Source organism: Carassius carassius, chromosome 10, assembly GCF_963082965.1.
Source record: "Carassius carassius chromosome 10, fCarCar2.1, whole genome shotgun sequence".
Classification (NCBI taxonomy): Eukaryota; Metazoa; Chordata; class Actinopteri; order Cypriniformes; family Cyprinidae; genus Carassius; species Carassius carassius.
In genome coordinates this window covers 4,311,822-4,332,916 of record NC_081764.1, presented here as the reverse complement: position 1 = coordinate 4,332,916, position 21,095 = coordinate 4,311,822, and the positions used below count along the sequence as shown (strand labels likewise).

At 39.0% G+C, this 21,095-nt stretch overlaps 1 protein-coding gene across 9 annotated transcripts in view; it reads right to left on the bottom strand.

Moving 5' to 3' along the window:
• LOC132151564 (receptor-type tyrosine-protein phosphatase T-like) overlaps positions 1-21,095 on the bottom strand; it is a 280,272-nt gene that overhangs the window by 47,381 nt on the left and 211,796 nt on the right. For all 9 annotated transcript variants that reach the window (XM_059559752.1, XM_059559755.1, XM_059559756.1 and 6 more), the window contains one exon: positions 13,014-13,201. In XM_059559752.1, the coding sequence (XP_059415735.1) occupies positions 13,014-13,201 (188 nt within the window). The remainder of the gene's footprint in view (positions 1-13,013; positions 13,202-21,095) is intronic.

The following is a 21,095-nucleotide window of genomic DNA, read 5'->3' as shown; positions in this document are numbered from 1 at the left end:
CTGCTCCGGGTGTGTGTTCACAGTGTGTGTGTGTGTGTTCACTGCTCTGTGTGTGTGCACTTCGGATGGGTTAAATGCAGAGCACAAATTCTGAGTATGGGTCACCATACTTGGCTGAATGTCACGTCACTTTTTTTTCACTTTCTATAAATCCAACATGGACATGTAACATGGGACTAAGACTAAATAGCTAACAAAATTAACATTAGAAGTTATAAAATAAAAATTATTATAAAAAATGTTTTCCATCATGCATCACTACATAGATTGTTTTTTTAACTAATTGACTGTTCTGGATGGTTGAATCGCTCAGCATCCGACGAGGTCATAAAAGTAGAAGAACTGTTTTTCCCTCCCATGTCCGTACGATGGATCCCATCTGGAACTAGTGAAGCATAGAAGCCTGAACATACGGACTGTATCATCTCTACTGTACTGTTCCTTCATGTGCATTAAACATGATCAGGCACCTGTGAAAATCGAAACCTTACAAAGCCTCATTTTTTTTAACTGCTCTTTCATGTGTGAATTAAATCTGATCTGGCAACCCTTCCAATAAATCAGTCACATTCATGCATAGGGATACTGGAATCTGGCAACTCTGACCATGTTCTCATTATAATCACAGTACAGTCGGGGTAACAGAGTCAGTTATAGAAAAACTCTCTGTCTGCCTGACAGAATGTGATGCTAAAACTGTTTGAGGGCTTCTTAATGATACATTTTGAGACATCCGGAGAGAATCGCAACACAAAAAGCTTTAAACTCCTGTCTTCTGGCAGTGAGTTAAACTTATTTTTCATTTGTTCTGTACCGGATTCCTCATCCACCCTCCAAAAATGTCCTCACTGGAGCCTCTCTCATCTTCTGATCTTCTGTTTTTCGATATTATTAATACTTTATAGAAGTGATGAGAAGACAGTGAAGGTGTGTTTACTGTGTGTGTGTGTGTGTGTGTGTGTGTGTGTGTGTGTGTGTGGACACGAAGACAGCAGACACGCTGTCAGAAGTCTTCCTACCCCACACTTCCAAACATTTCATAATCCTCTTCAGCAGTTACACTTTCTACTCTTCATCTTTTTTGTTATCTAATGCAATGACATTCACACATTAAGTGTTGACTTAAGTGTCCAAATACTTTATGGGGCCACTGTAGCCTTCTCCATATTTATATGTAACATGAACTTCTCATTGTTTCTTCTCTCTCTAATGTGAGCACAGATGCAGAATCACACATCTGGCAGGCTGAGATTAATGATGCGATTGTGCTGACATACACACACAGGTGGCCATCATCAGCTTTTACCAAAATGATCAGATCTGCATCACTCCCTGTCCATCATATCTCATCCCTCTCCTTTCCTTCTCTCTCAACTCTATTTGTTAGTTCCACTTTATATATCGCGTAAAATTAGAGGTGCAAGATATACTGTACTAATGCACTAAAACTAAATATTCTTAAGTGAGAAATATTACAGTTTATTATGAAGTATTTGCATTTATTTGACTACTTAAATAACATTTTCAAGAGTCATTTTTTACATTGCTTAAAAGCATAAATCTGTGAATAGTGAAAAATAAATTAAAAAGTAAACAATTAAAAATTAAAAAGTAAACAATTAAAAAGTATGAACAAAGTATAAACTTGCAAACTGTGAAACAAGCAAGATTCAATAAGTTAAAATGAGATGAGATTTAACAAAAATCGTTGTTATAGATTTTATATATACACATATACATATATATATATATACATATGATTATAGCCACTTAGCTTATTGCATATTCAATTAAATAAAAATAATAAATAAAAATATATTGAATTAAATATATTTAGATTTAATTTAATTTAATTTAATTAAAATAACAACATATTAACTTAAATTCAATTAAAATATTAAAATAAATCAGTCAGATTGTCTACTGATGCTCAAGTCCAAATATGAAGCATTTTACTGTCCAAATTCACAGTAAAACATGCATTATGAGAACGCAGTATTTGCCCCTAATGTGCTTTCGCTCATATCAGCTAGTCACAAGCCAGTAAGCAAACACTCCATTCAACTCATTGTAAATGTATTGAGTTTCTACTCCTTCACTGCATATTAGGAAAAATGACTTATTTTCGGAGGCAAGGATAGAGATGGGCTGATGTAAAAAGCTGCCAACTTCATTTGCAGGCAAACTTGTGAGGCAAATCTTGGTAGAACAGAGAGGCGATAACAAAAAGGCGTTATAAAAACGTCTGCCTTGATGAATGACCCTTTAAACATGGAGGCACAGGCTCTGGTGCTATCAGACTTCCTATGACAGGTATGAGCTGCCAGCAATACATCTATCTCATGCTTAATTCTACATTTCAGACGGCCTAAAGCAGCCAGTAAAGCTGAGCTAGTCCTATTGCAACACTAAAATTAAGCTAGACCTATCCTAACCCTTCAAATGATCAGTTAATAGTTAGGACAAACCTCTGATGCATTACACAATTGAAATTGTGAATAAATAAATTGGACAGAATAGACACTAAACAACATGCAGATCAATTTGTTATTTTGTATCTCTGAATAATAAATCAGATGAATGATGGACAGAGTCATTCTTTATGAATGAGAGTCTCTTCTTTAAAAGTGCAGTCGTTTCCCTTTTAAAGATGCCTTCAATCTAGATGATTGAAAATTTGGATACAGAGAGTGTCCTTTCCTTTCTTATTCACTGATGTCTCTTGTTGCCAGAGCCATCCATCAAGACTGTGTCTGAATACACAATAATGTGCCAAATATGATACATACTTATACTCAAGCAAAGTTCTCTCCTGACTGTTCAGCCTACCTTAGAGTATTCCTACATCAGTGAGCAAAGAGTTCAGAATAACTGATTCCAGACCAGATTTCATATTAGAATTCTAAACAAAATGTTTAAGAACATGCCATCACAGCTTTGCCGCCATTTTACAAATAGTCTCAAAGTATAATAATACTACAGTAATTACTACAAGCTAACTATTTTTCTCATCTGGGAGAGAAAATATTTGAAATAGTAATTTTTCATAAAATGCAGATTTCTCAAGTTAAAAGAAAAGACTGTGCAAAAATGCCATAAACTTTACGGGCCCTATTTTAACGAAATAAATGCAAAGTGTAAAGCGCATGGCGCAGGTGCACTTAGGGCGTGTCCAAATCCACATTTGCTATTTTAACGACTGGAAAACAGTTGACGTGCCCGGGCGCATGGTCTTAACGGGTTGTCCCTATTCTCTTAATGAGTAATGGGTGTTTTTTGGGCATAACGTGCAATAAACCAATAAGAGTCTCATCTTCCATTCCCTTTAAGAGCCAGTTGCGCTCGTACCATGACGGATCTGCTATGTACACATGGCGGAATTTGGCAAGCGCAAAGACAGAACACGTCTCCGAGATGAAACGGAGCGGTTCTTGTGAGGGCAAATAGCCTAATTCTGATCCATGCGATGACTATACATTATGACATGTAGGCATTTATATATATACAGTATTACATTTATTTACATTTATTCATTTAGCAGATGCTTTTATCCAAAGCGACTTACAAATAAGGCCTGTGGAAGCAATCAAAAACAACAAAAAGAGCAATGATATATAAGTGCTATAACAAGTCTCAGTTAGGTTAACACAGTACACATAGCATGGGCTAAATGCATACTGAGACTGAAGTGAGATTGCAGCTTGGTAGTTTTGTAAAGCTTATAATACCACAACAAAGGCTAAAAAAGGTGAAATAAAAACAAAAGAATAATGATTAAAGAATAATGCGGATAATGTGTCATACCTGGCGGAGGTGTGAAAGACTTGTTTTTTGAGAACAATAGAATCATGAATGGGGGAGTATTCAGAGCCAAACACACAGATAGAGCACATATGAGAGTTTACATGTGTGATCTTACAGAGATGACAAGTGCCATAAATCAATCAGATTAGCCTTCTCTAAAAACACATGACATGGCCTTAGAAAATATAATATAAAATTCTCAGTTTTACAGATTGAATTATGAAATTTCAATTGAAGCTTTGATAGACTTGTGGCTTTAGCTACACTGCGTTTCTAAAATAATATCCAACATAAACAATTTTTTTAATATTTTTATGTTTATGTTTGAGCTTATATATCTCTAGTATCATAACAGTCTAAGTAAATCTGATTCCTGAACAGTAAACTTTGACGTGTCAGCTTTGTGAACAAATGTTGATTATGTATCTAGTCAGAAAGAAAAATGAGCAGAAACCTTTTATTTTGGGTATGTCATTTCTGTCTTCATGCCAAAATGGGGGATGACTGGTAAGGGGTTAAATAATATAATAAATCAAAAGAAAACAGATAGAATAAAAAAAAAAGAATAGAGCAAGCTAGTGTTAGAGGTCTTTACACACACACACACACACACACACACACAATTGCATAATAAATGGAAAGAAAATAGAATACAAAAAGATTAGAAAGGTAGTTAGATTTTTTTTAAGAATAGAATTAGAATAGTGAGTGTTAAAGTTAGAGGGTCAAATAAAGATGGAAGAGATGGGTTTTAAGCCGATTCTTGAAGATGGCTAAGGACTCAGCTGCTCGGAATGAGTTGGGGAGGTCATTCCACCAGGAGGGAACATTTAATTTAAAAGTCCGTAAAAGAGACTTTGTGCTTCTTTGGGATGGCACAATCAAGCGATGTTCACTTGCAGAACGCAAGCTTCTAGAGGGCACATAAGTCTGAAGTAACAAATTTAGGTAAATGGGTGCAGAGCCAGTGGTAGTTTTGTAGGCAAACATCAATGCCTTGAATTTTATGCGAGCAGCTATTGGTAAATTGATAAACAGAGGTGTGACTTGTATTCTTTTTGGCTCATTAAAAATGTATCTTGCTGCCGCATTCTGGATTAATTGTAAAGGTTTGATAGAACTGGCTGGAAGACCTGCCAAGATAGCATTGCAATAGTCCAGCCTGGACAGAACAAGAGCTTGAACAATTAGTTGTGCAGCATGTTCCGAAAGAAAGGGTCTGATATTCTTGATGTTGAATAAAGCAAATCTGCGGGATCGGACAGATTGCAATGTGGTCTGAGAAAATCAGCTGATCATCAATCATAACTCCAAGGCTTCTGGCTGTTTTTGAAGAATTTATGGTTGATGTGCCTAACTTGATGGTGAAATTATGATGAAACGGTGGGTTTGCTGGAACCACAGTTCAAGCAGTTCTGTCTTGGCGAGGTTGAGTTGAAGGTGATGGGTCATCATCCAGCAAGAAATGTCTGTTAGACAAGCTGAGATGCAAGCAGCTATCGTCGGGTCATCAGGATGGACTGAGAGGTAGAGTTGAGTGTCATCAGCAGCCGACAGGGTCGGCTGTGACTACTGACTGTTTATTTATAAATTTTCAAACAAAAAGTGGGCAAAACATGCACCAACAAAAGACAAAACAATCAACATAAATCCAGTCCACAGGTAGCAGCCAGGAGTCCTTCTCTCTCTCCCCCGCTCCTGTTTCTTCTGGTGTTTTATACTCTCTCCACGCCAATTACTGCAACAAGAGACAGGTGTTCGTTATTTGCGCTTAACCCACTCACCCACAGCGCGTCTCCTGACGCTCTCCCCCGCTGCAGGGTTCGCTACACCACGCCCCCCCTTGCCACATACCCCCACCGCCCAACTCAGGCCGGGGAGCCATCCGGCCTGCAACACCCCCACCCCCCACCCCCCCATTCCGGGAGAGGAACTCGGCCACAGCCATCTGAACACCTGGCCTGTGGACCACCTTGAACTTAAAAGGCTGTAAAGCTAGATACCAACGAGTGATCACAGTGATCGCAACCGCTGCAGTCTTATCAATTTGGGGACGCACCTGTCCATGTCCTAAGTGAAAACCCAGATACTTTACCTTCACGCGCCCAATCGCACACTTCTTCGGGTTGTCCGTAAGCCCAGCCCCTCTCAGCGACCTCAGTACCGCCCTCACATGCTGCATATGCCGCTGCCAGTCATTATTAAATATAATGATATCATCTAGATAAGCAGCAGCATATGCACCATGGGGCCGCAACACCCTGTCCATTAGTCGCTGAAACGTAGCCGGCGCGCCAAACAGCCCGAAAGGGAGTGTAACAAATTGGTGTAATCCAAACGGCGTCGTGAAAGCTGTTTTTTCTCTGGATAATGGAGACAAGGGGATCTGCCAATAACCCTTTGTTAAGTCCAATGTCGAAAAAAAACAAGCCGTACCAAGCCGGTCAAGCAATTCATCAACCCGTGGCATTGGATATGCGTCGAATTTCGACACAGCATTCACCTTGTGAAAATCCACACAGAACCGCACTGAGCCATCCGTTTTAGGAACTAAAACTATCGGGCTCACCCAGTTACTGTTAGATTCTTCTATTACCCCCATTTCAAGCATCGCACCTAATTCTTCCTGAACTTCTTTTTTCTTGTTTTCAGGCAAGCGATATGGCCGGCTGCGAACCACCACGCCCGGCTCTGTCTCGATATGGTGCTGAATGAGATTTGTACGGCCAGGTAGGGGAGAAAACACGTCAGCAAAGTCTGCCTGTAATGTAGTCAAACAAATGAGCTGGGAGGGCGAGAGATGATCTCCCCCTGGGGCCAGAGCGAGAGATTGTTCTTTTATATTCGCTTCTGGTCCAAGATCATCCTCTCCGCTAATCACCATCGCCAACATCAATGATTCTCCCTCATCCCATTTTTTTAGGAGATTGAGGTGATAAATTTGACGTGCTCCTCTCCTATCTGAGCGTATTACCTCATAATCGAGCTCTCCAACTTGCCGTGTGACCTCAAACGGTCCTTGCCACTTTGCAAGTAATTTTGAACTTGTCTATACAAGCACTTTATCTCCCGGTGCAAATTAACGCAACTTGGTTCCCCTGTTATACAGCCGGCTCTGTTTGTTGTGGGCCTGTATCAAATTATCCATAGAGAGCCGCCCCAAAGTGTGGAGTTTTGTTCTCAGGTCCATCACAAACTGAATTTCGTTTTTAGATTTTAGAAGTCTCTCTTATGACGTCCAGCACCCCCCTGGGCTGGCGACCATAGAGCAACTCGAAGGGGGAAAACCCCGTGGAGGCTTGCGGGACCTCTCGCACAGCGACCAACAGGGGTTCCACCATCTGTCCCAATTTTTGGCGTCTTCTTGAACGAATTTACGAATCATTGTCTTAAGCGTGCGATTAAAACGTTCGACCAGCCCGTCCGTTTGTGGGTGACAGACGCTGGTCCGAATTGATTTACAGTTTTTTTCCAATTGCTAAACGACAGTGGGCACAACTGGAGTCACATGTGCAAAACTCTAACTACAGTCTGTACAGCAGCAGTACATGTGGACCAAACTCTAGTTCGTTTTTCATTGCTTGAACACGGTTTTCAAAACTCTACACACTTATCCCACAACTTTAACCACAACCTGCACAACACTGTGGATTTACAGCACTTTGTTCAAATGCTAACACACTGCTGTCAAAACTGTGAACCACACATTCAAAACAGAATAGATTTCAGCATTGTGCCTTTCAAACACTGCTGATTGCAATTTCAGGATTAGCCCTGAAAATTATTTGTTCGAATTACAGTATGTACTTTTAGTTTCTACCTTTTTTTCTCATTACTGTAATTCTGTAAATTACTGCAGACTATTGAAACAAACTGCTAATTTTCATTTACCTAAAAGAATTATGTTCTAAAAATGTAAATAAATCATGTGAAAGAATGTCACTCTTTTCTTTGAAGAAAATATGACTTTGTATGAAGTCACTGAAACTGTTCAAACTGTAAAGATGAAAAGTTAGTATTTTCTGTATTGGTGTTTGATGCTAGTGTTTTTCCTCTCAGTGTGTTATCTCAGTGAGGGTTATGTGTAGTGTTTGGCTGCACTGAGTCTGTTTTGAGCCATGTGTTAAGAGTTTGGTTGCTTGGAATGAGTTTTGCAGGTGATGTGAACTGTTTAGCTCAGGTGACTGTTGGTAGTGCAGACTGTAGTTAGAGTTTTGCACATGTGACTCCAGTTTTGCCCACTGTCGTTTAGCAATCGAAAAAAACTGTAATGCCCAATAATTCGTAAGGTTCACGTAATGTCCGTGACATAAACGCCGTGCCCTGATCAGTGAAGATTTCCTTAGGAATCCCCACTCGGGAGATTAAAGAAAACAGCGCGTCAGCAACACTCTTAGCAGAAATGTTGCGAAGAGGCACTGCTTCTGGATATCGTGTTGCATAATCCACAATGACTAATGCAAAACGATGTCCTCGTGCTGGTCGCTCTAGTGGCCCGATGAGGTCCATGCCAATTCTCTCGAAGGGGACCTGCATTAATGGGAGGGGGCGCAAAGGTGCTTTTGGGGTGGCCGGTGGGTTTACCAACTGACATTCACGACAAGCCGCGCACCACCTGCGCACATTCTCGTGAATGCCCGGCCAAAAAAAAAAACGGGTCATGAGGTGATTTAGTGTTGTTCCTTGTCCTAAATGACCAGCCATTGGATTAGAATGAGCCGCCTGACAAAGCATTTCCGGGCGGCTCCTAGGAACTAATAACTGGGTTGTATCTTCTTTTGTCTGAGCGTCTTGGGTCACTCGATACAACCTATCTTTAATTATTGCAAAATATGGACAGGTAAGCGGCTGTCCAGGATGGAGAGGCTGACTGTCGATGGTCCTGACCTGTTCAAACGCGCGTTTCTGCATCTCATCCTGAGACTGCTCCAGGGGAAAATCATCGCGCTCCGAGAGAATAATTCTCTCGATTTCGCTCTGTTCCCCTGTGGCAGTACTCAGTGGTCCCGTTTCAGTCTCTCCCGCCTGCACACTCGCATTCCCCTCCGGTGCATTCTTTCCCCAAGAGGCATCCGTACATAAAACCCCCAATAATTCTTTAAATTACTCAACCACATCCCCGTGCACACACCGTACTTTAACCATGCGGCTCGTATCCAATGCCCCGGATTGTATCAAACTTTGATGGATTGAGGTTTAGTTACATCCTGAATCCACCAATGCCTGATAGGTACCCCCCTTAATACTCACAGGTATTTGGTACCACCCTGCGGGACGTCCGGGACCCGGATCATTGTCCCCACCTCCATAACGGGACACTTGTCCACAAAATGGTCCGTATTCCCCGCAACGCCAGCAGGCCGGCCCAGACCTCCCCGCCGCTCCAGTGGCAGGGAGTGGGTTAAGCGGTTGGCGTGGAGAGAGCAGGGAAACAGGGGCGGGGTCCAAGCCCCCTGGGCAGGACTCGGAGAGCCGCATAGTGGTTTTGGCCATTTTTTTGGCGGATGGGACCTAGGTAAAGGGACAGGCCCGAGAGAGAGAAGGAGAAAAAAAGAAGGAGAGAGAGAAGCTGATGGGAGAGGTTTGCCACCATATGGTCCTCCGCGAGATCAATAGCCGACTCCAGCGACGTGGGGCGGTGGTACTGGACCCACTCGGCAGTTCTTCTTGGTAGCCGAGTGACAAACTGCTCCAGCACCACACGATCGATTATCTTCTCCACGTCGCTTCCGTCGGCCAGCAACCATTTGCGGCAAGAGTCCCGGAGCTGTTGGGCCAGGCGCATCGGCCACTGGTCCCGCGGCCAGCCATGGACCTCGGCTGACTTCTCAAATAAGTCCAGGAATGTCTCCGGGTCGTCCTCAGGCCCCATTTTGTGAAGAGGGAGGTGGGCGGGCACAGCTTGTTGGACCGTGGCTTCTGGCCGAACCTCCCGGTCCATCCAGCTCTGGAACCTCTCGCGGTCTTCCTGCTGGGTTTGGAAGACGGCCTGAAACCGCCTCTCCTGATCGTGATGTAACTCCAGCAGGGCCTGGTGTTGATCATGTTGCATGACCGCGAGGGATGTAATCAGCTCCACAAACGGTGCAGCAGAGGGCACAGGCACGGTGGCGGCATCCATCTTCCTTCCTGGGTTTCGGCACCAGTGTAACAATGTTCGTTATGTAGGAAGGAAGACGGCAGGGTCGGCTGTGACTACTGACTGTTCATTTATACATTTTCAAACAAAAAGTGGGCAAAACATGCACCAACAAAAGACAAAACAATCAACATAAATCCAGTCCACAGGTAGCAGCCAGTAGTCCTTCTCTCTCTCTCCCCCGCACCTGTTTCTTCTGGTGTTTTATACTCTCTCCACGCCAATTACTGCAACAAGAGACAGGTGTTCGTTATTTGCGCTTAACCCACTCACTCACCGCGCGTCTCCTGACGCTCTCCCCCGCTGCAGGGTTCGCTAAACCACGCCCCCCCTTGCCACAGCCATGTAGACAGAGAAGAGAAGTGTTCCAAGAACTGAGCCCTGAGGCACCCCAGTAGTTAGGTGTTGTGACTTGGACACCTCACCTCTCCAAGATAGTTGGAGGGCCTATCTGATAGGTAAGACTCAAACCATTGAAATGTGGTTCCTGAGATGCCCTTTGCCAGTAGGGTTGATAAAAGGATCTGGTGGTTAACCGTGTCAAAAGAAGCAGACAGATCAAGCAGGATAAGTACTGAGGATTTGGATTCCGCTTTTGCCAGTCTTAGAGCTTCAACAACTGAGAACAAGGCAGTCTCAGTTGAATGTCCACTTCTGAAGCCAGATTGGTTGCCGTCAAGGAGGTTGTTGTGTGTGAGAAATGTAGAGACTTGGTTGAACACAGCTTGTTCAAGTGTTTTTGCAATGAAAGCAAGAAGGGAAACTGTTCTGTAGTTATCTTAAAGAGATGGGTTGAGGGTGGGTTTCTTAAGTAGTGGAGTTATACGAGCCTGTCCAAATGATGAGCGGAAAACACCAGTGTGGAGGGATGTGTTGATGATGTGAGTGAGTGCAGGTACAACTGCAGGAGAAATGGCCTGAAGGAGATGAGATGGAATAGGATCAAGCGGGCAAATAGTAGGGTGATTAGAAAGGATGAGTTTGGAGACTTCTGCATATATATATATTTAGCCTTCAAAAAAATTGTATGCATTGTAATCCTTTCATTTTTTATATTTGGCATGTTTGTGTGCTGCTGTGCGTCCCTGTGTTTAATAAGCAGTGTGTACGCTCTTTAAATAACAAAGAAAAAACATTGCACCAGACTTTAGACCAGGTTTGAGTTGGTCTATGGCGCAGTCTATTTTCAGCTCCTTAAAATAGCAATGCGCCAGCAATGCGCCTGAACACACCTGTTTTTTAGACCAGCACGCCCATGGGTGCACAAATGAGCGCAAATGCATTTGCTAATTAAATGACGTGACGGACTGAAACTAGCAAACACACTTGCGCTGCACTATGCGTCGCATTGCGCAGGGTGTATTATAGGGCGTATGATAGGGTGTATTATAGGGCCCTACATCTTTTTGGTCTTTTGATCACACAAAAATAAAAATAAATGAGCATCAAATCAGCATATTAGAATGATTTCTGAAGGATCATGTGTCACTGAAGACTGGAGTAATGATACTGAAAATTCAGCTTTGACAACAGGAATAAGTTACAGTCTAAAATATACCAAAATAGAAAACAGTTATTTTAAGTTATATAAAAATCTCTTTTCACTGCATGTTTTATCAAATAAATGCTGGCTTGGTGAGCATAAGAGATTTCTTTTGGAAACATCAAAAAGTCTTAGATATTTCCATACTTCTGTCTGGAAGAGTATGTATAGCTCTAATTTTATGGTACTTTTTAATGCTTTAAAGCTTCAGTCCACATTCATTTTAATTGCAAAGACAAGTGTGGCCAGTACATTCTTTAATAATACATCAAGCTTGTATTTCCCAGAAAAAAAAAAGTTGGATTGGAATGACATAAGGGTGCATAATGGTGACAGAACTGTCATTTTTGGATGGTGAACGATCCCTTTAATGAAAACAAATCACAAAGTGAAGCTGGATCTACATCAAAGCCACAATTTGTAGGAAATATATTTAGAAGAAAACTAAATGACCTTATCAAAAGTTTATTTCATATCTTTCTATTGTTGGCAGCATCTTTTCTCTAGCACTATTAAAACAAAATAACAAAGCCTCCACGATGTCAATGTGTGCTTTCCCAATCGTAAAACGGTACCCTATTACAACATCTGTACCTTAAAAACAGAGAAAAATAAGCACACACACACACACACACACACACACACACAAATGTGTCTTTAATTTCAAATGACAAAGAAAACCATCTTACAGATGCAATTTCAATGTTGGTGACCTTAAGTGAAAAGAAGTTCTATTAAAGCGAGTTTCTATTAAAGTATTATTAAATTATTATTAGAGCAGATCATGTTTGGAGACTGCAGAGATAACCCGAGGTTAGCATACTTATTAAAAATCTTGAGTACGACTTGCTATTGACTCAAAGTTCTTTTCATATACCTACTAATAAAGGTTTAGACAGTGAAAGATTATTGGTTTTATTGTCATGTGGGCTTGATCTTTTGTGGTCCACTGTGTTGGCAGATTTTCCAAGAAGCGCTTCTTATCTCACACGACCTTTTCTGAACAAAATGCCAGCATGCCATCGAGACACTGACCTGCTTCCTTTAATAATTACAGAGGCACTTCAATTAGTTATTCAAATGTGTTTAAGAAAAAAAAACAATTTGAAAAAAAAGACAGGGCACTAGCAAAAACACACATTATCGAGTGATTAAAAAACAACAAAAAAAACATTTGACATTTTAATAACCCTCTCAATAAAACCGTTTTAAGATTCATTCCACATCATTCTTGGGCTTATTGTGCATGCGGAGGCAAAAGCAAATTTCATAGCTGCACGGCTGTTCTAATTACTGCAGATACACTTGATCTTACTTCAAATTTAGTATACTAAAAAGCAAGCAAAGGATATTTGAGAGCTATAGCAGGGAGAAAGACTTTCAGGAAAGTATCACATAAAGATAGCTTCACTCTTTAAATGTAGCAAACAACTCAGCATCAATATTCTTTTATCTACTCTGTTCATAGAAGAAAGTTCTGTTCATATTTTTTCTTGATGTCAGTCCCTCAAGCTCAAGTCTTCTTACCTCATACTCCTCTTTAAAGCCATAACCCTGCCCACACTTCATCTGGGTGATGTGTTGGAGCAAGTCTGCCACTCTGATAGCCGGTTGGAACTGGCCGGCCTGGTAGGACATCTCCACCGACTCACAGCCTCCATATGGGTATGTCTGGATGGTCATCGAGGGCTGGGACATCTCACTGTGGCTGCCATCTGTGGAGGAACAATTCACAATCTTTGAGTACCATCACAATGTTCAATTGCCAGCTGGAAAGTTGCTGGTTTGATACCAAACAAGGCAAGCGAGGCACCAACCCTGGATTGCACTTTCCTATATTTATGACATCAAAGTAATTGAAAGAAACTCTACCTGTCCTGGTTATTTTATGTTATGAAAACAAAAAGCATCACTCTATAACATAAAGGTACCATTGGGCAGCATGTTTAATTTACAGTTTACCTAGAAAATGCATAATTCATTTCTACATCCTGTTGGATTCACAATCTCCCATGTATGTTACAATCTATCAATGTAAAAGCCTCAGGCAAAAATGGAAACACTAGAAGATTTTGCGCTTTTAATCAATAATTTACAACATAGGCAGGTTGAACTGCTATAATGAACAGTGCATATCTATTTCAGACCATCTAAAGATTACACTGGATTCTTCTAAATTTTCCCCACTGCTAGTGATATTATAAAGCTTTCAATGACAAACCTAGACAAAGCAAAAAATTTAATAATAATAATAATAATAATAATAAATAAACAAAAATAATAAAGTGTAAATACACATTTTAAATGTGATACAAATTTAACGACAACCTCAACTCTCTAATATATAATACTAGTCAAAAGTTTAGAATAATTAAAATTGTAAATGTTGAGAGAATATTTTCTATATTGTATATGATCTATTGTACCATTTACAACTTTGCACATTTAAAATGCTCACCAGGGCTGCATTTATATATTTATATAAAAATGCAATATTGTGTAATATTATTGCAGTTTAAAATAACTGCTTTGTATTTTTATATATTTAAAAAAGTTTTTTTTATTCCTGTGATGCAAAGCTGATTTTTATTTTTGGAGTATGCTAGCATAAAGATGAGCTCAAAGCAAACAGACGAGGACTAAAATACACTTCATTTTGCATTTATGGGAACTAGCCAATTGCATCACACAGATCCTACATAATCTGTAAAACCATTCAAAAAATGACAAAGAAAATGCAAATATTTTCAGTCTAGGATATCATGTTGTTCTCCAAAGCACAGCTTTGTTTACTGTGCACTAATACCTCTCAATCAAGACCAAACCCCTGAAAGCTCGGCTAAGACCTCGACTACTGTGAGCAATCTGAGTGTCATTCAATCACAGCTCAGTGCAGACTTCAGTGATGCATAACAATATACTGAGATGCAGACAGTGCGTCCTTGCAAACTCTCTTTTATTAGAATAAGACTAGGAAGTAGTTTACTGATGTTAACGAGCTTTTTAAATAGAGGAATGGGGGAAGCAAATGACAGAGAATTTTTAATATGGTCTGCTTTAACTGGCTAAAGCATCATTCAGAATAACAGAGTGATGGAAAATTACTTGACAAATTATTAATATGGCTATTTGCATCTTAATTGCCCTGAAAATTCATTATACACAAAAAATGTAAAATCCATACCAAACATCTCGCTTTCGACATGGCAAAATACAAGTAATTAGGACCGTAATATTTTTAGTGCCAGAAGGAAAAAGCAGCAACAATGTATTACGAAGAAAACAATTATGCCAGAATCGTAGCCTCAGGACACAAAAAGTAACTAGCAGAGAGATGCTAAGACTGCTCAATGAATCTGAACTGGTTCACAATCAGCACACAAAACATCATTTGGATCTGATTGAACTGTGAGCTTTGATATTTGTTTAGGAATTAAAACAATATGCCTATAGACAGCTACTTATTAGGCAGCAAACAGTTACGGTTCCCATTGACTTCCATATTCTTATATGGACAAAAATACAGTGGAGGTCAATGCTTTATTTCCAGCATTCTTCAAAATAACTTCTTTTACGTTGCACATAAGAAAGTAAGTCATACAAATTTCATTTTTGGGTGAACTATTCAAGTTACTTATTTGTAGAGATCAATTTCTTTTTTCTTTTTTTTACACTAATATTTACATTTCAAGTCAACAATTCAAGCCGAGAGCCAACGAAAAGCATAACATTTTAAGCTTGACAGTTAGACATAAACTGCATAAATAAATAAATAAATGCATATGTGCATTCATAAAATAGTAAAAGATATTCCCAAAACCTTAACAAATTTAGTTCTAAAAACAGACTATTGTGCACAAAGTCTAAATATTTGAAAATTACAGGTCATAATATTCATATTGGGCAAGGCAAATGTATGGTGGAAAAATATATTTATGACTTAGACGCAAACATATAAACACTAAAAGAGAAAAAAAGAGTGTGCAATAGAGAAGTATACACTAGAGATTCTAAGGTCTCTCAATTTACTGCCCCTCCTTTTGCCTTTCTCCTTCCCTCAATCTATCTTTTTTTATTATTAATTAATTATTCATGTGTTTTTGTCTCAGCAGCATTGAGTGAATCTCAAAGTGGTGGCCCAGTGGGTGTATTATGTTGTTTAAACCACGCGTCTGCCACATCCAAGCCTGAGAAAGATCGAAGAACTCCTGCTCTAGAAATGAAAGGTCAACTGCACATTTAAGGTGACTTCATATAGGAGACAAGTTATATATGTAGATTATGGATAATCATTTAGGTTTTGTAATTTTGAATCTTCAGGGTGATGAGTTCTGACAGTTATGAGTTAAAAAAGAGAGTACAGTTCATAAATAAATTATACTGAATCACTAGTAGATTTGTCTTTGAGGTCCTATGGGATACAAACACCTTAGGATGATGGGGAACATAAAACATGCCTCCCTCGATTAAAGATGAAGTGTGTATTTTCTGTACAAAACAGTAAAATAATTAAATTGTCTGAAGAATGTTCATTCATTAATAATGTTTTACAGTAATAAAAAAAACACATATTTAATTGTGGAAATGTGATTAAAAAAATGTTTATGATGTTTATGCTTTAAATCTTAATATTTATATTCATATGAAAATGCATGAAATAATATGGATCGATAATAATACTTTACTTTGCATACTTTTTTAACTATTAGTTAGCTAGATGTGACTCACACAGGGCAAAAATGTATTTTTATACAAAACTCTCTACCATGTCTAAATCATTTTCTAATATATTGCACATTTTCAAATTCTAATCATATCTTCTAACACAATGTTCTCTCTGCATTCCTCACAGGTGCAAAAAATAGGTTTGATATGATAAAGTAACATTAATACTGTTTAAAATGAATGCAAAAAAAAAAAAACAGTGACAGCTTGAAACTTGAAGGTTCTTTTGCTAAGAAACTGAGGAGAACTGACTTCATCACCCCCCCCCCCCCTTAAAATATTAAACAAGAATCATGATTTTGGGAGATGTAAAAATACACAGCATGTCCTGCAACAGCACAACTCCAATGCATGTATTGGACTATATTACCGTTCTATAATTTCTGTCACATATTGACAGAAAGAGAGAAAGAAAGACATTGGCTATGCCAAGTAACTATTCTTCTTACGGAGAAAATTTTCTAATTTCAGTCCTGTTCTGTCCATTAATGGCTTATTTCATTTGAGCATGAACTTTTTGTTGACATTGCATTATATGCATTCAGATGATTAGAGCTAAAATCACATTAAAGCTCAATTATCAGCATGCACAGTTATATTATGATAAAGTGATATGGTGTTTGCCATTAACAATAATTACCTGACAAGTCACAACAAAGCACAGGTGACTAAATAATGACATTGTAAATTACTTTCAAATGTCATATGTGAATGGGTCTCTTATGGCTGTGGGTATATGGAGGAAAATAAACGTGAACTAAAAACCTCTGACATAATATGTGCATACTGTATATAGAATGTGCTGTCAAGGTAAAGTTATTTGAATTATTAGCAAAGTATTATAAGTGTTAGCACTGGCATCGTCGCAATATATAAAACATTCAATAAAATGCTTCGCTATGTCAAACTTTTTGTCCTTGGCTACAAATTTGAAAAAGTAATCTGCAAGTATATATATATACACTATAATGCAAGAGTTTCAATACTTTTATTCAGCAAGGATGCATTCAAATGATCAAAAATGATAGTGGAGCGTTTATAATGTTAAAAAACTTTCTATCATGGTTTACACAAACATTCAATTAAATTTAAATTAATCAGAAAACATCGATAAGAAATTTTGGAGTAATGGCAGCTGATAATTCAGCTTTGCATCACATTATTAAAATGCATTTGAAAATATATTCAAATAGTAAGCTATTTCAAATTGTAGTAATATTTCACTCTTTTTACTCTTTAAACTAATGTATATACACTTATCTATGTAGGATTTTTTTCTTTAATTAAACTGTTTTAACTAAATTTTTTTAATGATTAGGCTCATTATTTTTACTTGTAGGACAATAAAATGGGGAAAAAGAAATGCATATATTACAGAACCAAATCACAGAGATTACTTACGAAAAACAGTATTCAGCAACCACACAGCATCCTATAGCAATGTGACTTACTGTACTATTACTCTATGTCAACAATCTCATTTATGTCTGTTTTTCGCTCCTGTAAGTCTCCTAAGCTATGAAAGAGCAATCTTTGAGTAATATCATTACTCAGAATGCCATTATCAGAGTTAAACTGGTGTCGCCAGGCGTCTTTCAGCTAACCAGCAGAATTACAGACATCCCTTAGTGGGTTATCCATTTCCAGCCTCTAAAACTATTGTTTCTCCATGAAACCGAACCCTTCTCTCTCTCTCTCCATTCCTTTCTCTGTTCCTCCATTCTGTTTTTTTTTCATTTCCATCGATCCTAAAGATATCTACACTCCTCTACAACATCTAAATCTTTCACTCTTTATCTTGCTCTAAAACACTGCATGCACCCTATTTTCTCTACCATTATCCTCTCTTTCTTACACAATGTTCTCTCTCCCAGGTGCAAAACTTGGACTACTCATCAGATGCATTGATGATCATCTCTGCGTGGATTACAGGAGAAATGATTTTAAGAAACACGACTCCCAGTTCCTGTATGTGATTACAAAGGCTTTCTTTCTGCACCGTGATCGATAGCCTGTAAATGAACTGGAAGCCCCATATAATAGGCAGGTTTATAAATGATAAGGGGCTGCCAGTCTTTCTCAACCTCGTAATCTCAGAGACATCGTTTCGGCAGGGAGCATCTCCAGAACAGAAATATGACTGCCCTCACTCGGAGCGAGAGATGGGGTCTGACAGAATGAAAAGGCCTTTTTCTTCATTTAATGCCTCATTCTTTTATCTGTACAGGTGGCTTTATTTATCTTCTCTCCATCTCACTATCTTAACCCTCCACTCGATTTCACCTTTTCAGTTCTTCTTTACACAATCAGTACTTATTGCAGTGCTTGCTAGACTCTAGAATCCATTCAACCTTTGTTTTGTAGATCATTTCAATCTTAAGTGTATTCCCCATTCTTTTCTCTAAACTTGTTTACTTTTAAAGCAATTTAACATTAAAGCGAAATGGTCTTTGAAATCCATCTTATTACCATGGCATATTGAAAAAGCAGGCCAATATATGAGTTCAAACAATAAAATCACCATAGAAAGTAACTTCCTAAGCAAATCATTATGTTTTTCAACTAAATTACAAACACTTTATGTGGAACAACATGCTCTGATGAATTGTGCACAATAAAGCTAAGAGAAAGTAAATTTTGATTTCAGTGTTCATTTCAAATTGACATCAAAATTTAAAAACCAACAACAACAATTACAGCATTCTAATTTGTATATATTGATTTGTGGTTCAGGGCTTTTACAATTTTACAAAAAATTATATTTCAAATAGATGCTGTTTTTTTTTTTAATTTTCCAAAAAAAAAAAAAAAAAAAAACATTGTCTCATGGTTTCCAAAAAAATACTAAGCAGCAAAACTGTTTTAAACATTGATAATAATCAGAAATGTGCCATTCTGTGTATGGCGCTTTGGAAACGATTCAGAATTTTCAAAATTCAACTTGTATTCTTTTCTTCTGATCCATTCCTTTCTTCCTCCATCCCAATCCTCTATTAACTCCCTATCACTGCAATTCATATTCTATCCTCCATGACCTTCTACTGCACTCCCTTAATCTCAGATTTTCTACTAGTATTTTTCCGTTCATCCCTGGGCTTGGGATCAGAATGGGTCAGGTTGGCATGAATGTAAATGTATGACTGTGGCATGTTTCACATCCAGTTTACAAATATCTCACAGTCCAAATTTTCTTGGTTCAGTTGATAAAACACCTGCTTCAAATCCCCTAGTGCTTGATGTTTTTTTTTTTCTCATTTTGCTCTCCCTCTCTCTTCCTTTAATACACCGCCTGTGTGCTCATTTTCTCTTTTCGCCATCTCAAAGCCGTCTCCACCTTCATAACCTCTGTAAATACGTTTGCTCTCAGTGGTTTATTGGCGTTGAGTGTGTATGTGTATGTGTATGGGAGAGTCGTGGTCTACGCTGCTGAGTGTAGCTTAAAGTGAGAGTTTTCAAACTCCTACTAGAAGCTGTCAGGATCAGAGGTGTGTGTTTAGAGACCCCTGCATCTGAACCTTTTAGAGTGAACCTTTGAAAGGAGCTTTTGGACTGAATAAGCCCCGAGCCCACCAAGATATCTATCAGAAATCACTTTTCAAAAGATGACTGTAAAGAACGCTTTCAATATCTCCTGAAGAACGAGTAAAGGATGAAGCTTTGCGTGACCAGGAAAACTTGAAAGTGTCAGCAGTGGAGCTGAAGTACTGTAGTTCACTCTAGCTGCTAAAGGGAGTGTGTTTTCATCTAAAAAAGGCCAGCCAGTGAAGGCATCATGACAAACATGTCAAAAGGGAAGTCGTGGCCTAACGGTTAGAGAGTTGGACTCCCAATCGAAAGGTTGTGAGTTCGAGTCCCGGGCTGGCAGGAATTGTGGGTGGGGGGAGTGCATGTACAGTTCTCTCTCCACCTTCAATACCACGACTTAGGTGCCCTTGAGCAAGGCATTGAACCCCCAACTGCTCCCCGGGCGCCGCAGCATAAATGGCTGCCCACTGCTCCGGGTGTGTGCTCACAGTGTGTGTGTGTGTTCACTGCTCTGTGTGTGTGCATTTCGGATGGGTTAAATGCAGAGCACAAATTCTGAGTATGGGTCACCATACTTGGCTGAATGTCACTTTCAATTCAATTTTCAAATAATCTGCAATCTCTTGCTGTAAATTTGGGACACTGATGAAATCCAATTACTGTTTAATCTTTTGCAAGTATTTCTTAATGTTTTCAGTGAAGATGAATAACTGGAAATTATAAATAATAGTGAGAAATAATGATAAATTGAAACACGAAAGAAAGAAAGAAAGAAAGAAAGAAAGAAAGACAAGTGAAAAAGAAACTAAAGGAATAAATGAACTTTAGAGGTGGGAAGAACAACTGAACTAACAAATGAAAGATCAAATGAAAGAAAGGAAGTAAATCAAATCAACAAACAACTGAACAAATGAATGAAAGAGCTAACAACAAACAACAAAAGACAGGAAGATGAACAAACAATCAAAAGAAAGAAGGAGATGATAAAATGGATGGAGAGAAGGAAGAAACAAGGTAAAGACAGAATGGAAGGATGGATAAGTCTTTATTATGAGCTATTGCCATTGGCTGTGAAATTGTCTGCCTTTGAAAATATATGAGGGTGGGTGAGTAAGTGAGTGACGTGATGTGACGTGTTATTCAGCCAAGTATGGTAACCCATACTCAGAATTTGTGCTCTGCATTTAACCCATCCAAAGTGCACACACACACCGTGAACACACACCCGGAGCAGTGGGCAGCCATTTATGCTGCTGCACCCGGGGAGCAGTTGGGGGTTCGGTGCCTTGCTCAAGGGCATCTCAGTCATGGTATCGCCAGCCCAAGACTCAAACCCACAACCCTAGGGTTAGGAGTCGA